Source organism: Haliaeetus leucocephalus, unplaced genomic scaffold (assembly GCF_000737465.1).
Source record: "Haliaeetus leucocephalus isolate CR32 unplaced genomic scaffold, Haliaeetus_leucocephalus-4.0 Scaffold819, whole genome shotgun sequence".
Lineage (NCBI taxonomy): Eukaryota > Metazoa > Chordata > Aves > Accipitriformes > Accipitridae > Haliaeetus > Haliaeetus leucocephalus.
In genome coordinates this window covers 926,202-944,673 of record NW_010973255.1, presented here as the reverse complement: position 1 = coordinate 944,673, position 18,472 = coordinate 926,202, and the positions used below count along the sequence as shown (strand labels likewise).

Genomic DNA, 18,472 nt, shown 5'->3' with positions numbered 1-18,472 from the left:
ACTCCTGTTCAAATTCAGGCCATTCACAATTCTCCAGTCTCAAAGTGTCTGGTCATTTCCCCTCTAACCCACTCCTCTGAACACTCCCAGACTTCAGATTTCCTTCAGGGATCCTGATGGCTCACCCTGAAATGAGCCCCACTTTGCTTTCTGTTAGTGCTGTTTGAATATCCAGGCAGTACATTTCAGTCCATGAAACTACATTTGGCTTCCAAAATAAAAAAAAGTCCATGTATAGTTTCAGCTGGGTGAAGTGGTATTGCTTCTTGATCTAAATGACTGTATAGTGTTTCTGTGAACTCCGAATAGCTGCTGTGCTTGCTCCACCTGAGGCTGGCAGCGTTTCAGTAACAGGTAGAATATTTTCTGTCTATGCCAAGTTTCTGTGTGATTTGAGGGGTTAAAGTCCAAATATTAATGCTTACTGTAACTGTAATTTCAAAGGGAGCTATTAAACAGTATTGACTGTTTTTCTTCAAAAGGACCCATGCTTCTTCCCTCTTCATGAGAAATAGTCATTTATATCAAGCTGATTTTTTTATTATTTCTTGTTTTAAAAGGGCACTTTCTTTCCTCATGTTTTGCTTTTCAAAGCAGAACCATATATGGCTTTTTTCTACAGTGTATTAGGAGGGGTGAAGTACAACTTAGCTTGTATGTATTTATTATAGTAAAGGGAGAGCTGGAAATCACACTTTTGTGATTTTTTTTGTTTTTTTTTTAATGGAGATGCATTTTGTAGATCAGCTCAAAATTACTGATAAAATAATGTAAGGATTGGAAGAAACTGCATGCTGAGCTAACCAAAGCCTTTCCTTTTGGGCAACTAAGAGAAATACATTTTTATCTGGAATTTTGTTTTGCTAAAAGGTAAATCCATCATTTTGGAGCCCTGGATGTCACCATGCTGCAGAGCTCGTGCAGGCAACCAGTGATTTGGGGAGGCATTTTTTCTTTTTTGGTTACTCATCAATCAAGTAGACTGCTGTATGCTGTTCATGCCATTAGAGATTAACCACAGACCTCAAGAGTCCTCCTCCTTCAGAGAGTAACCATTCTTAAATTGTGAAAGCAGGAATATGTTAGGAAGGAAGGGTGATTTTCAGAGTCACGAGTGAGAATTTTCATTCATCTTAGAGAGACTTCTAATTTGATTATTATTGTGTCAGATATATTTTGGCTTGATTTGGTTATTTAGGAGAGCTGTTGCCCTCTATAGAAGTACTAATTATTTTGAAACAAAATTGTAGTGTAGGACTCTGTGTAGTTTATTAACATTCTGCCTCAGAGTAGGATGTTATGTAGAGATTCTGTACCTGAAAAGGTGATCTTTAGGGCATTAAGAATACAGTACTTCATTAATTGTTATTATATAAAAGTAAAGAATAAGGGAGGACTTTATATAGAGTGGCAAAAAGTGTTTCAGATGAGGAAACTGGATTTTCACACTTTCTGTCTTTTTGCCTATTAGCCAGAAGATCTACTAGTTTAAATCACAGCATTAGTCAGGGAAAAAAACCAACCAACCAAACAAACAAAAAAAACCAACCGGGAGAATAGCCATCTGTTTAATGGGACTCATGAAGAAAGCTAATTCCGTGACTGCTGTGTGTGGTTTGGCACATACATTGTAAAAGTACAAGACTGTGATTGAACAGCCTAAGATTTTTGTGACAGAAAGGGAGAGACATAAAAAACAGCAGGAGAGTTTCAGGGTTTAGAGCAGATTTAAGGTTTTACATTGTTTTACAATGGTGATAGTTGAGAGAAAATTAAAACTTTTTATTTTTTTAGCAATGCTGCCTGGGGAAATATGAGTGGGAAGAGCCCTTCCCTTTATTGATGGAGTTCAGATGGGAGCATCAGTTCTAACTGGACATATAAGTAACCTTGTAAGAATCATATTCAATAATAACATAACAGCAGTAAGATTTTTTTAATGATGGCCAGCAGTCTCACTAACACATTAAATACCTGTTGCAGTTGTCACAGTAGGTTTCGGGCATCTTCAGAGCCAAAGATGAAGAAAAGAGCCAGCTGAAACCACACTGACATATGCATCACATTGCTCTTGTGAAACTGTCTGGAGTGCCAAAGTGCCGAGACTGATGGTAATAGTGGTAGTAATAATATTGATAAACATATAACAGCTCCAAGCTATTGGGCAAAGATAGGTAAGTGAAAATGTGTCTGTTGGGAAATCCCTTTGGAGAACTTCCTCGCCATGCTGCTGCACATGCACGGTTGCATTCAGTGTGCTGTCAGCCAGATGACATTTTACTATGAAAAGATACACTGAAGAGCTGGCATGAAACGATCAGGATTTTATTAGATTTTCAGTTGGTTGCCAGCACAGTGAGCTCTGTGGAGCTGCAGTGGTGCTCAAAACTGGTGCAAGGACATGACTGAACATGGTAGGAACGTGGTGAGAGGTAGCAGGAGGTCCGCATCCCCAGGTGAAAGAGGAGGGAGCTCAGAGGTCGAGCCTCTCCTGAGGCAGTGCCCACCAGAGGAAACTGAATTACAGAAACACACAGTGTCTTTAGCTTCCTGCAGCTTTTTAGCACCACGCTTTGGTGATCTCCTGGCTGTTCATGTGCTGGGAACAGACTTTTACCCACTTTCAAGTAATCATTCTGGGAGAGAGTTCATAGGGCCTTCCGACTTTTTAATAGAGCTATTTATAAACATGCACAAAAATAGAAGGTGCATAGTGAGAGAGTCATATGAGTCATTCCCATTTTGATATCGAGTGACACCGGGCTAAATCATCCTTCTTGGCATTCTGGTTCAGATTGACTGCATCATGCCATACAGGGCAAATGTCTTTTTTTGCTACAAACCCAATTCACGCATGCTCCTGCTTGCCAGACAGTTTACAGCAGCCCTCTCTTACCCATCACACACTCCACTTGGGCTAAGAAATGTATCTCCTCAGTGCTCAGTTACTATGTCTGATGGGGACAGTGTGCAAGCAGCTGCTGTTTAAATCCACGTTGTCAGGAAGGTAGGCAGGGGTCACTAAGAGCGGATTACAAGCCATTTGACTTGGCCCACTTTTCAGTAGTCCCATGTTTTCTGTCACACAGCATTATATTATATTGTACTTATCCAGTACAGGTTGCACTGAGTACAAAGGGCTTAGTTCGTTCTTATACAAATAAATTCAAATATGGAGGTCTTTCTGCATTTGTAAGAGTGCTGCACAATAAAGGCATTTCAGGGAATCCCTGTGGGTTTGAAGACTGGTGACCAAATGCTGTGGTCACCATGAAATTTAGACCAAAAAAACTTTAATTAACACAAAAGGAGCTTTATAAAAACAAAATTAAATAGCTGCAACCTAAAAAACAAACAAGCAAACAAAAAAATCAAACCCAAAAACCAACAACAAAAAAACCAAACAAAAAAAACCCTACAGTATTTCACTAAACATCCTTCATGTTTTTCAGTCACACACCCTTATATCATTAGGATCAAGTGAAGTTAAGGATTTATTTTTCTGCATGCTTGTGCTATATTTTCCTCACTGCATTCAACTACTTTATTATTCTTCTGGCCATATTTTAGACCGTTATTAATCTTGGTTCTCTTCCTCAGTTTTTGTTATCTGTAAAATGGGGTAGGGAGATTTATTCTGATCTCAGCATGCATTCATTGTAGTGTAGTTGTGTTGTTATTAGCATCAATACTCATGAATTACACATGCCTCTTAAGTTGCTCTTCCAGTGTTTGATGTGGTGTGACACTCCTGTGTTTTATTGGGCTTTAAATGACTACCAAGTAGGTAGCCCATCGGGCAGGTGTTTTCACTGGAAAAAATGGTGAATGTGATGACAATAGCATGTAACCAAACAATAAGTTTTTGTGGCTGCTTTTCTGAGGGGCTGAGCATTGAATCAGCCTAGTAGGAACAACTAATTTTTAAATTTCTTCTCTCTCCTTTGTTGTTTCTTAGTGGAATACAAGTGACGGTGATGATGCTAAAAGCACAAGTATTTGCGTAATCAGAAGAAAAAGAATGTATTTAGAAAGGCTATTTCTGTTATTCTTCCAAAAAGTATGTCACACAATAATCTTTAGATCAGCCAGACAAAGAAAACAGGCAATGTGCTCGGTCAGACTGCAGTGGATTACAAGGTGGTGTGCACTATCACATAATTATGATGCTAGAAAATTATTTCCCATTTTAGCATTGCCATTTAGGCCCAGTTGCTGGGGAGAATAGTTCGGTGTTCTGTATGCCTGATGTCAGCAGACACACACACATGCACACTGGTACAAATCTGGATGCTTTTTCATTTATGTTTCCTAGCGTTTTGTCAGTGCCAGTGCATTTCAGAGCTTTGGCCTCCCCTTTTCACGCATGCACACACACACAAGTATAAAATTTTCTTTTTCCTTCTAACCTGACAAATGGAAAAAAATCTCGTGGCAGACCTAACACCTGTCATGTCACCAGCTTTCATGGTTGCTTTTTAAAAACTTTGTTATTGCGAGTGGCGAGCTTCCCCACTGAACAGAGGAGGAGATGTAAATCCAGGTTAGTGCACTTACAGTAGCAACTAACAAGAAGGGGATACTTGGCTTTCAGATATAGTGATGTTAAATTCGTTTGTTTTATTTACATGGGAACTGCCTTTAATGCCGTTTTATAGCTGCTCAAGCCAATATTCAGATTTCATGTGTCTTGGCCTTTGCTAACAGTGCTGACTCACCGATGAACTTCCAGTCAGAGCAAAATAAGCAGTGTTGGGGTTTATTTAATCTGTGCTCTCATCTCCCTCCTCCAGTTCTCCCATATCCCCTGATGACAGAAACGGTTTCACTTCTCCAAGGAAGCCCATAATGTAGCAAGAAGGAAAATCCGTAACAAAAGAGCATATGTATCTGCATGCACGTGTTTATGTGTAAATTCTCCAGGGAGAAAGCATTCACGGGTCTCACTCCTGAATTACTCTCATTATAATAACCCATTTGGTGTCAAAGTATGACAGATTATAAGCGCTTAAGGCTAGTCCCAGCTCAAGACAGATTTAAATAAAGTACTTCTGGTTATTGTGCAGGTCAGTGTGTTTAAATAACAACCCCCCAAATCATACTTTGACATTTAAAAGAGAGAGGAAATATTGTCATGCTGCAGACCTGGCACAGATAAGCACAGGGCAATTTGGTCAGTACACTGTGATTTGTGAGCGCAGCCTAACGCAGTCATTTTCACAGTTTGTAATCAAGTAGCCACCTTAGCAGTGTGTCAGCATTAAAAAAAAAAATGTTCCTTTTAAAATGTTTACACAAATTACTCCCCTGAGGTGCTGCAGTGCATTCGCTGCAAAACTGATGTAGGTTAAAGATCTGGAGCAGAAATGGCAAACTTCCATGGGCTTTTGGGCCTTTTTTTTTTTTTTTTTTTTTTGCCAGCCAATTGCTCAGGTAGCCAGGTCGCGGTACCAGGATAATTTTTCAGGTCCAGTGCCTAGGGCAGGATAACCGGGAGAAATCCCTGTGTTATGTGAGTGCTGTGGGAAGTGTCAGGAAGCACAGTGCAGAGGTGCCTAAATAATAATTGGTGTAAGCTTGCGGCCACCAGGATGTGTGAGGTGTGACTCAGTGGCAGCTCTTCCCTACCTGGGCTGTGTGCCCCATCCCAACTCCCATCCTTGCAGCACTGCTACTTCGTCATCACCCTGCTGTGCCACGCTGCTGGACTGGAGCTCACCCAGCTCCTGGCTGGGGTGGCTGCCTCAGAGCCTGGCCCTGCCTCACGGCAGAGTGTGTGAGCAGAGGGGCTGGAGGACGGCACATCGCTGGTAGCACCCTGCTTTTGAGGCTCCCCTGTGAATCCCTCCCTCCCTTCAGGCAGATCTGGCTGAGAGGCTCCATGTTTGTGCTGGAGGGACCTTCCCTCTGTTTACCCTGGGAGTAGCGGCTCTGCATGTTCTTTCCGGCTCCTCCTCCTGTTTCATCTCCCTTCTCCAGAGCACCCATCATCCTCCTGGCCCTAAAAACCTTTGGCATCTAGTGAGGATGCTCCCAACCCTTGTTCATTCTTCATAGTCTCCCCTCCATTTCCATCTTTTCTGCCCCAAACTCTCCTCACCTCCAGCCCTTCTAGACTCTCCACCTCTGAACCCTTCTTCTGTTTCCTACATGTTTCTGTGCTTGACTCACCCCTGTGCTCAGGCTGCCACAGGGTTCATTACAGAAGCTGGATCATTTTTTTCTGACTGCGTGAAAGGCTTTGCTCCAATGTTACACGTTTAGATCGAGAGGAGAGCACAGAGTGCCAGATGCATGCCAGAAATTCCACAGAAAGTTGTAGAACTTGGGATCCCTCTGCACACAGCAAAAATAGTTGGGAAGTTGGGATCTCTCTGCACACAGCAAAAACCTGACCTTTGACATGTTTCCGTATGAAAAGTTGTGTCTTCATTTTTTGTCCTGCTGGGAAGCATAATCCACTTTTATCATTGTCCATAGCTAAACCACACCTACCTCTGAACTCAGTTTTGTAATTAGTTCAAATTTGTTCAAATCTGAGGAAGATGACAGTAAAAAACTTCATCAGATGGCAACACTGAGGGAGTACTAAATCACATACCAGCAAATATTAAATGCAAGGACTGCAGAGTGAGTTCTGTGTAGCAGTTGGAGACAACACACTAACCTACTGGTGATTTCAGGTCCAATTAAAGGAAGACATCTCAGTACAAGAGACACTGCTCGGCAGCTGTGATCACTCATGTGCTCCTTTGTACTGTCAGTGCTCTTCTTCCTTACAATTTCTTTGTTCTGCTTTTTAACAATGACCAGATCTCACATGTCATCTCCTCTCTTCAAATACACGGACTTTTGCATTACCTCAGTAGACACAATTAGATCTGATGCTACTTGTTTTGTAGAGGAAAGAGATTAAGTGCAGATTAAGCTTCGGGTAAATTGCAAGTGAAGGAAAACAAAAGAGCAGAACAGCACCTTCTTAAAAGGGAATGTTTTGAATTTGACCAGTTGTATTTTGGACCCAAAGGTACACCAGACTATCAACAGCACAATCTAGGATCATAGGGTCATTCAGGCTGGAAGGAACCTCAAGAGGTCTCTGGTCCAACCTCCTCCTCAGCAGGCTTAGCTGAGAGCTCAGGGCTTTATCCAGTTGGGTCTTGAAAACTCCAAGAACAGAGATTGCACAGCCTTTCTGGGCCAGCAGATCTAGTGCTTGAATGTTTTCACTGGGAAAAGGGTTTCCTTACGTCCAGTCTGAACTTCCTATGTTTTAACTCTTGCCCGTTGTGTCTCATCCTCCCACCATGCCCCACTGTGAAGAGCCTGGCTTCATCTTGCTGACCTCCCTTTACGTGCTGGGGGGCTGCTGTCAGGTTCCTCTCGTAAGCTGTCTCTGCCCCAGGCTGGACTAGCCCTTGTCCTTCAGCCCCTCCAGGGTGAGTGGTCAAGCCCTGACCATCTAAGGGCTCGTCTGCTAAACTCGCTCCAGTTTATCATCATCTTTCCTTTACTGCAGGATCCAAAACTGGACATGATACTCTAGATGGAGTCTAATGAGTGCCAAGTAAGGAGGGGATGATCAGTTCCCTCCATCTCCTGGCTCTGCTCCTGGTCACACAGCCCAGGATGTTGTTGGCCCTCTTTGCTGCCAGGGCACTCTGCTGGCTCATGCTCAGCTCCCTGTCTGCCAAGATGCCCACGGGCTTTTCAGCAAAGCTGCTCCCCCCCAGTCAAGCCCCAGCCAGCACCGCTGCAGGGGGCTCGTCCTTCCCAGGTGCAGGACCTTGCACTTGTCCCTGTTGACTTTCATAAGGTTCCTGTCAGCACATTCCTCCAGCCTGTCTAGGTCCCCCTGGGTGGCAGCCCTTTCCTCGAGCATAACAACTGGCTCTGGCATTATGCAAGTGCTGTGAATTACTAAATTGTCAACAGAGTAAATAAACCACAGAAAGCAAGCAGATTCCCCCCTTCTCATTTTTAATCTCTTCCATTTGCTGAATACTTGGACATCTACTTGTAACAGTAGAGCAGAAAAAAGAAATGTGTAGGCTTAAGCATAGTGTTTAAATTGATAGCATAATCCTAAATTTGTATTGGCTCAGCTGCTTTTTCTTGTAAATGGGGAAAAATATGTGATCAGGGATCACAGTATTGGAAGAGTTAGCGTTGGAAAATATCTGACAGGTCATCTAGTTCATATGTAGTGCAGGATTCCTCCGACCAGTACATTTTCTAATGTGTTGTCTGTGTGCAGAAGTGTCAAGTACTGGGGTTTTCTTCATTCCCTTGGAGGGTAACGGCATCTCACCATGAAGACATTTTTTCATTATACTCAACATAAGTGTTTCTTTTCTTAATTTCTTCCTATTATTACTAATTATCACTTGTGTCATCCTTAGGCAACCCAGCCATTGGTGTTTATGTGGTAAATATTGTAAAACTGTATACTTAACTGGGTTTGTTCTGCTATAGAATTCATAGCCGGTCAGTTGAATTTTTGCCATTAGATGTCACTACGTGTACAGCAGACTGTTTCTGAAAGACTTGATTTTTATTTAGCCTCCCGGAAAAATGGAGGAGGGAATTGGGAGATGTAGGAGAGAGTCTGGTAGTACACTTTGAGATAACTACTTCTTAAATACTATGTTGGATATGCCTTTACTAAAAGCAGCACAGAAGGAGACATAAGATTTTTGACTTAACTCCAACAACCAACAGATGATGCTGTGACCTTAAGCATATATAAATATGTTTAGCAGCTGCTGTGTAACATATTTATAAGTGTTTAGTGACCTGGAGGTTAATCAAAATGAGTTTGGTGATCTCAGCTCAGTTCTTAATGGACTCCACTTCATATTATAGCACTGATGCAGCACAATTTGTCACAGTCGGCAGTCCTTACTCAAAGGAGGCCCACTGTGGAGTGAGAATTAAAGGCTGAAGTAATACCTGATTATTTCTCCCTAAAGAAACTTTCCATTCCAAGCCATCATAGAGCAGAATAATACGCAGAGGAGCTCTGTGCTGCGCACTGCACCCAATCTCAGGATAAAATAGCGTTTGCTCTTACAGGATGGCACCTTTCAGTGTTACTGAAGCAGCTCACGTGTGCTGCGGTCAGTGCTTTGATAGGGGACCAGGGAAGGACAAAGTTCTGCCAGGGGTGGTGCTGAGTCTTTTCATTTGCTGGGCTCTTTCCAGAGATTGAGAGCTGTGTCTGTTCCAAGTACGGCATTACATGGGAGGATGAAAGGGAAAGGTATTGCCTTGCCAGATGAAATTTCGGAATTAGGTTCTGCCATTCAGGTCTGCCTTTCTGGGTACAGAAGCAATTTATTTAGACCTCAGTTATTTTCTTGCTGTCCTGGCCAAAGCTAGTATATTCCTTTTATTTAATTTCCACTCCCCGTCTAAACTGGAAATAGTTTCCTACTTTTTGATTTAAAGCTGTTGTACAGCAGTACGCTTTCATGAGCTACAATTGAGATTGATGTCCATAGTGGGTAACATGAAATAGGTTGTACCTCAATTTGAGACAATGAACAGCCCCACAGCTTAGGAGATATACATGCTATAGAAAGTAATAGTATTGAAATATTAGTTGGTAAGGACCAATTTCAGCTTACCTGCAAGGTGCGTATCTCCTGGGTATTTTTAAAGCAAAAGAAGGACATTGGAGAGATAGATACCTGCAGAGACTTCTGCCTTTCCCAGAATCCCAGCCTTACTCCATAAAAGAACCTTTCAAAATCTATTACTTCTTTTTTAAAGTGTAAAAATGCACTTGCACATTTTCTCCATCTTCACTAGTAACTTTACCCAGTAACGGAAAGAATCTTGCTTATCCAGCATAGAAAGAACTTTTCAGTTAACTGCATTTGTTGAAATATAGCAATTTTCAGCTAAAAAAAAGGGGGTAAGGGTGTTTAAGATACAGTATTTACATAAGAAAAGCTTGATTGTGCGACTGAAATCTTTTAAAGTTGTTGCCAAATGGTCCTGCTCTTCTCTTTTCCTTTTGTAATTTTCCCTTGGAGCATTGCAGGGCTGTGCATTTTAAATCTTTTCCCTCCACTACTCATTGCAAGCTTCATCAGGGAAATGACATTGTATGGCAGTTGTCTCCTTCATATCAAAAGAAAGCCTTTGCCTCTTTGCAAGAGTGAAGAAAAGTTTGTATTCAGAGAGCAAAGGACAAAACTGACTTGGAAAAAGATGCTGTATTTAGATAACATGTTCTCTTTTCCTTTGAAGAAATTCACAATGTGTCAAGAAAAATTAGGCCAAATAGCGCTTTAATGGTCTTCCTCCTGTACCTCCTAAAAAAGAATCCATTTCTGCCAATTGCGTTAAGATTCTGCCATGAGTTTGGAGAAGGCAAGAAGCCACTGAAGTTATTCAGGGTTGTTAGTTTGCGGGTTGTCTGTTTTGTTTGAATACTGTATAATAACGAAAAGTAGAATTTATACCAAAACTCCATCTTGCTACCAGGACATGCAGCTTTCCTTGCCTGTAGTATAAAATTAAATGCTTTGCTTTTCATGAGGAAAAGAAAGCTGACAGGTACCAAAGCTATGTAAAGGGGTTGTTGCTTGCTTTCTTGTCTCCTTTATTTGGAAAAACAGAATAAATTTACAGAGGGTACATTGAAGAAACAGGTCTGAGTTTTTTGTATTTTCCTATGTAGGCTATGAATATACAAGTAAGTATATTTTTTGCATGTGTTTTTATTTATATATATTATTTTATATGTGTAAGTCTATATCCATAAACATATCATAATATGTGCAGTCTTCAGCTATACCAAGAAAAGGTAGATAATTATGGATTAAGAGAATGAAAGGTTATTTTTGAAGTTGGATCAGGCATTACATCAGGTTTTCCTGCTTACTTGGATTGGATTATTTTCTTACTTGTGCCTCAGTTTATCTGTAGAATTTGATAAATCCAGTACAAAGCATACTTAGATACTTTTTAGAACTTCAAAGTAGGTGAGGTTTAGCCTTCAATAATATTTGGTCAGACCTTCACATCTGAAGATGTGGAGAATTAGGTAAGGGCTTAATTTAGGGCAGTTTTTGAGACAAACTTTAAGTCTCAGTTATGAAAGCATTATACAGATACGTGATTAATTTTCAAAACCAAATAGTTCTGCTGAGGTTTCTTGTTTCAACAAAGTGTAGTGCATATGTGATTGTTTGAAAGATTGGACATAGATGGCATGTACAAAAGGTGAACGTTGTATTCAATGCAATAACATCAGATACAGAAATCTGAAACAGATTGTATGGTACCCATTTTTCTTCTGGTCATTTCACCATTTTTTAAGCTATGACAGGTAGGGATTTCTATTACATGGTCAAAATGCAATTCACTGGAATTTTTTTATGCCAACACTAGGTTCTAATTTTTACTCCTGATCACATTGCTGTCTACTCATAGGACAAATAATATGGGTTGTATTTTTCTGCTGATTGGTTGTGACGTATAAAGACGCTGTATACAACTCTTGAAATTTTTGTTCAGTCCAGTTCTGTCTCAGATACACGGTAACTATTTCAGGCCTAATTCAAAGCTCCCCATGTAGGTAAAATGAACTAATTGCATCCCTTCACCTTGGCTATTGGCAAACAATAGGAGATGTACTCTGTGACAAACCACAGCATCTTCAGCAATGAGATACATAATGAGACATCGTGTGTGTGCTCTTTCTTCTCTTAGGCAAGGCAATTTTCCTGCCATGAATCAGAGCGGTATTATGGGATCCAGCTCCCCCTACACTCAGCCGATGAACAACACCTCTGGCTTGATGAACCCGCAGGGTCCTCCTTACAGCATGGCACCTAACATGGTGAACAGTTCAGCAGGTAATGGTGGGTAACCTTTCAGCAGTGGCCTTCCTCCATAAATCTGCTTAACGGTACCAGCCCTGGGCTGGTGGCAGGGGGATAGTCATCTTCATTTGATTCACCCCTGTTGGGTGGTTTGGAGTGATTCAAAACTAGGCTAAGGTATTTGCATTTTTTTGTACAGTAACTCACACATTTTTCATTAAGTCCTTTTGCACAGCATGTAGATGAGTCCAATGTTTTGAACAGTTCCAGCAACACTCGGACCCAGTTTGACGTAGGTGTTGACTAGCAAGTATATGTATATTTGTGTGTATGTGTCTGCAAGAGAGGGAAGGAGAAAAACCTCATCTTTCAAGAGGCTGCTGTTGCTTTTCAGTGTCTTATTTCCTAAGATTGCAATTTCAGATATTTAATGTGGTACTGGTTTAAAAAAGATGTGCACCTGCTCTGACTTGAAGATGCTGTAAGTTGAGCACTTAAAATAATTACTCTGTTCTGAAAACATAGGCCATATTTACTGTTTCCAAAATTCATATAACCATATATAGGGTTTCTTCATTTACTTATTTAAATATCAGTATATGAAATTTAATCATAGCTTCCTTTTGCAAAAAAACCCCATATACTGAATGCAGCTGCTGGGTTTATCCTTCATATCATGACTTGTGAATTTAGAATTATTTGCAGCTTTGTGCGTGACTATGAAGATGGGAATGTAGTTCTGTGCAAATGTGCTTTACAGTCCATATTCAGCTTGAAGTCCTAACAATTCTCTTCCATCAAGATAATACTTCAGTAAAGATCCATTCTTTGATTGGGGTGGGTTTGGATGGAGTTTCAATGACCCTGAAGTGCATCCTCCCAAATACTTATTCCAGTCATGGAGTTTCTGTGCATGCTTTACTGATTACATTAGCCCTTTTTGAAATGTTGGGGGTTTTGAAGTTTTTCTGAAAGCTGGGTAGGTTGTGCTAAGGTGATTTAATGTTGTTTCTTAGTTGGTTTTGTTTCTACTTTTATTTATTTCTTTAGAGATGGCTTACTACTTAAATTGTATCTTACCAAGAGCCTGCATTTTGGTATCTTCCTCTCTGCCCTGTTTTTGTTCCTTCATCCTTTGCCTCCTTCCCTGTCTTTCCTCCCTGTTAATTTTATATGTCCTTGCTTCCTGGGCAGAAAATGGCCACTGCGAGATTCTAGTGTCTAGTATGTCCAGAGGGTTCCTTTCCTCTACATAGGAGCTCGTCAGACGCTTAGCAGTGTCTTATTTTTCAAGAATGTTATGTTACGTTTTTGGTTAGCAGAAGAAACAGAAAGGAAGCTGTTAATCGGTAAGATTTTTTTAAAAAAAAAGAAAAAAAGGCTTTTTCCGGTGCTGGCTTGGAAGCCATTGGTTAGTCCAGACAGCACACTTCACCGTCTGGATGAAGAGGGAAAAGCTGTTGAAAAGACCATTAGATAATAGCTTGCTTTTCCCCCACCAGAGCTGTCCCAGGTAATATTATGTTTTGTTTTTGTAGTTATGTGTTTTGTCTGGCTTGCTGAAATAAAATTACTTCTGAGCATTGAAACTGTGCTATAAATTCTGTTTTGCTATTAGCAGAAGTAATTTTTCCCCTTTTTCCTTTGGCCCCCAGAGCTGCAAAAATAACCAACAGCAAACAGATGGCAGAGTGCCCTGCCTAAGAAGATTTATGTATTCCTAAGGAATAACCAGTTTAAAGGAAGATTCACAGAGGTTTTTTTGTTCAGATAATTCAGCCATTCGTTATTTCATACAGTGGAAATCTGTTCAATGCAAGGCCATTTATCCTAGCAGTCTTTTGTATGGGGTAGTCATACTCTTTTTATTGTGTTATGCATTCTGAAATATTGGATTTTTAATAATTTAAACATTTATCAGGGTTTTTTCTGCCAGTGCGTTTGTGAGGTTTTCTTTTGTTCCAGTTTTATTAATTCAAAGATTACCCAATGGAAAGTAAGTATGAGATGAACTAGAGGAGTTCAGTGCATCTCTTTTCCTCTGTGTGTGAGCAGACATGCATCTAGATTGCTTTATGCAGCCAGCCTCCAAGAGCACACAGACAGTGTTGGTAGGCAGGGGCAGGGAGGAACAAAAAGAGAAAGTTAGGTGTGAATCTACTGCCAGGGGCTTATGCGGTGGGAATGCTGCATTTCCCCCTATCCTGACTCATCCTTCTGCTTGGGTCAAAGAAATGAAGGGCTGAGCTTAAGACAAGTGTAAATACAGTACTTAAGATGATAATGTCTTGAGCTGGGGGAGCACTTCAGGGCCGGGTCTGGCCCTGCATTTGATGAGGTGGAGAACTTGCAGGTGATACCTACTTACGGCCTTGAAAATGGCATTTTCTGTGACACAAAGACCAGTTCAGCTATCTGGCTCTTGAGCCTTTTTCCCCACTGGTGTAAAGTCACATGTCTGTTGGATAAGCCAGGGTTCAGTCAATCTGTAGGGCCAAAAACAAATGCAACTGAGTGGCTGCTGACGAAGTGTGGGCATTAGTTAACTTGCTCACGTGCACTGAGCACGAACAACTGTGGTTTCAGGTAGAGGCCACTGAAAATCTAAGGTAAGCAATAGGGAGAAGTTGGTTTCTTAGATGTCCAAGTTTTGGAGAGTGCAGTTGCATTGCCTGTTTTGAGGGAGGAAGGTAGGTTTTGGTTATATTCGCTTTAATCAAATGCACTTTTAGGTTTTGCTCTAAAATAGAGCAAGATTGCTGATGCTGATGGAATTGTTTTCATATGGTTTTAGAGCTTCAGTACAGCTAGGTATAACACTGGTTTTGCCACACGTTTTATTAGTATTTATAACTCCTTATTACCAGTTGATCCTTTTTTTGTCTGTAGTTTTTTTAATTAATGTCTCAATAGAAAGGAAAATCACGTTGCAGTTCTACACAGCGACTGTGGATCAAACAACAGATCACCAGCTTCTGCTGATGTAGAGCCGTTTAGGAACACAGAAATTATGAGATCAAAGAAGACAGATCCTTTTGATAGAGTATCCCATCCATAACAATAACAAAAGCTTCAACAAAAAGTGCCAGAGTCCCTTCACAATTATGGAACAAACTGCCATTCAGAAAAATTGTATAACCTCCACTGTCCTTTTGTTATACGAGTTCACATTTCCCATACATATTTAGATTTTTTTCCCCTATTTTTTTAAATTCAGGCTTTAAAATATATATAATAAAAGGAAACTTAGAAAACCCAACATAAATAAAATAATAATTTCATGCTGTAAGCCTTGTTAATTCTAGTGAAAATTATCTTTAAAAGGAAGTAATATGGAGTTTGGATCTCACAGATTTCCATATTGTGCTTGCTCAGAAACTGGCACTCATGATTTCTGCCGCCTCTGGAGGTGAACAAAACAATTAAAAAGCATTAATCTCCTTACTAACACAAGGATCCTTTCCTAATTTCACTACCTCTGTCCTGCTGAAACCTTCCATTTTCTGGGTATTACTATTCCCAATGAATTTTTATTGTAATACTTGACATAAAACATGAAATTCTAGGAAAAGTTATTTGCACTAAAGGAATGAAAAGGAAGCTCTTAAAAATAACATTAAAAATAGATACAACACCTTTTCATATACATTACATATATTTGACTTTGTATTTATTTGGATGACCCTCTGATAGAGAAAACAATTGTATTTATGAATGTGAAATCTTAGAAATCTTAATTGGTTTTCTCTACTTTGCAGCTTGGTTACATTTTTCTGAAAAATGGAAACCTCCATTTATTTCACAATTTTTTTTTTCTAACGTGTATCTTCGTATAAGCTGTTATATAATGCACATTTAAATAAACTTTCTGGAGGATGTCAGCAGTTGGTAACAGCTGAAGTATTCTATCACCTCTGCTCCAAACAAGCGATGACCATGATCCAATGGTCATTGTGTGACTGTAAAGCAAGCCAGCTTCTGGCGTAGAGATGCCTATGTCCCAAACTGCGTGTACTTGTCATCCTTCAGAGGAGACTTGGTAGGCAGAAAGGAGGTGTGGCGCTGAGGTCCTTGGTGGCCCACTCATCCCTTTCAGATAAGGTGCCCGAGTGCCCTGGGCTGTGCTTTTCCTGTCATTTGTGGCAGGACATTAGCTAATGCTGTTGTCTTTCTCCCGTTTTTCCCGTGGGCATAAAAGCAGTGGGGATCCTCTTGGCAACTCCACGAGTCACAGATTCGCTGCTTTTTCTTTTTCTTCTTTTTTTGGGAGAGGGAGAGTACTAGGGCTGGAAGGGAGGGGAGGAAGGAATGTGTTACAGAGGATGTAATATTCTGTTTTGTAGACCGTGATCTGTTATTGCACTAGCAATAAAGAAAAAAACAATGTTTGTGTATTGCTGCTCCTACAGTATTTCATCATCTTCTGGGACTGATAGAGCAGCCTTTAGCAAAAAAAGAATACTTTGCTGCCGTTTTACTCATGTCAATATCTGCTTTTGAGTACATTAAATTCAGTGTGGAATAGTTAATTCAGGACCTTGACCCATACTTGCTTTTTGAAATCATTCTAGCTCTTAAATTCTTATAATAAGCCAGAGGCTAGTACTTGAAACCTATTCACAGTACGCTACAACACTTTTTGAGTCAAGATTTCCCTGTTATCCTCCTCTCTAAAATGTTTTATCCTTTGGTCTGCACTTCACACACAGAATTATTAGTACCTGTGTAGAAAGAGACCGTGTCTTATTTTAGCAGTTTCGTGACAATAACAGTATTTCACTGCTCAGAAAGGGTCAAAACAATGTTCTCGCTGTACCGTTTTGCTAAAAAAAGTGAAGGAATGTCTGTTTGCAAATCGCTGGAGAGTCCGTTTGCAAGAAGTTATGAAACAGCATTTCAACAGTGGATAGAAAAGTAGCTGTGGAAACATCTTAAGTAAAAGCTGTAGGGAAACTAGACAACCTTGCAATTTGCTAGTAAAATCCTTGCAGTTCTCCTCTTCTAGGTAGAAAGAAAGGATGTAGATGAAGTAAATAATTTAGAACAAAAAGTGAAATAGAATTTGGGAAACTATTATTTTTTTCCATAATTGTCTCCCAACTCCTGATAGTTATATTTGCATATGGCAACAAAAAATATTCAAAAGCCAAAATGACTCGGTATTATTACATTTCTAAACATGATTAATACAGTCAGAGTATGTGTGGTAATTTGCAGACTAGAGTTAATTGCCCTTTACATCAGGTGTTAACTTAAACCTCTCTGGAAAAGGGATTTTATAAAGGAATTCTGATGGAAACAGGACTATCAGGAGTGGGCACAATTATTTTATTCTTTGTAACAGAAATATGATGTGCCAACCTAGATAACAGTGAGATATCAGCAGAGGATTTAGCCATGCAGGATTCTGGTGAAGAAGCATGATAGTTAACTTTGCTTTGTTTGACCTCTCTAAAATTGCTTTAGAGGGGAAGGGTCATCTTTGGTTGCTTTGAAACTGAAGTTAAGACTTATTTTTTAGCGCTTTCACAGTATGAAATGTGTTAACTGTTAAAATGGATTTTGTATAACAGTTCTGTGTCCCAGTTTGAAACCAGACTGTGACATACATTTGACCATTTTGTACATATATTTTTTTTAAAAATCTCTAAAAGAAAAATAACTTTTTTTTTAACTGTGGAATTCAAAACTAAAATGCGTTAGGCTGCCGTCCTTCACTTCATAATGGTCACAAGCTGCCCCAACTCCTCAAACAGATGATAAGGGCAAAATGCATACAAATCAAATGCTTAGTGGATGCTGGCTTCCCAGTGTCATATTGCTTGGCTGTTTTGTTGAGGTTTCACACACATACATAAAAATAACAGCATTTTTAGCTGATCCCAATAGATTTTTCTCTGCAGCTGCATCACTTGAAAAAGGCTTTTTGTTCCAATTCTTGAAGTCTTAAGTATTGCAAGTATTTTTTTTTTTTTTTTAAATCTCAATTATGATTTATGTGTTGTGATGACTTTAAGAGCTTGATTGGGCTACAAATGTGCTTTGAAAAAACAAGAAAATGTGCCCATGAAAAACACCGCCAGTTCAAAGCCGAATATTGAGCATACAGTTGTAAACTCACATGGCACGTGGCTGGGTAGGTTTTTTTGGCAGACCCATAGTCTCAACCTGCAGTGATGCTAAAGATATTAGCAAATTAGCACTGCAAAGCTTGCCAGCGTATTCGCCAGAGTCCTGCTCATGCTCTCACTGCTGTAATTAAAACTAATTATTTTCTAAAACATAGTAATACATGAATATGTGCAATAATCATTTTGTAGTGGGCAATCTGTGAAGTATTTTTAAAGCTTCTTTTCCCCCTCCTATCTTTGGCTTGCTATGCAGTGTGCCTGCTGCCTAGTGCAAGCCAGCATTGTCATTTTGCAGAGAGGCACGCTAGTCTGGTAGTGATCGGATTTATTTTTATTTTTTTTAACAGCGATGCTTTGCCGATTCTTAAATTTGTAAGTTTGGGATATGTATTTTTTCCTTTTTATTGCCTTGTAGGTTATTCTATGCTGTTTTTCTTATCTCAGATCTTTCTTTGAAAGAAAGGCATGAGGGGGAGAAAAAAAGGAGAGGAAGGGAAGATAAGG

General features: G+C 40.0%; 1 protein-coding gene across 5 annotated transcripts in view; it reads left to right on the top strand.

Moving 5' to 3' along the window:
- ARID1B (AT rich interactive domain 1B (SWI1-like)) overlaps positions 1–18,472 on the top strand; it is a 302,974-nt gene that overhangs the window by 246,478 nt on the left and 38,024 nt on the right. For all 5 annotated transcript variants that reach the window (XM_010581857.1, XM_010581860.1, XM_010581859.1 and 2 more), the window contains one exon: positions 11,725–11,870. In XM_010581857.1, coding sequence (XP_010580159.1) covers positions 11,725–11,870 — 146 coding nt within the window. The remainder of the gene's footprint in view (positions 1–11,724; positions 11,871–18,472) is intronic.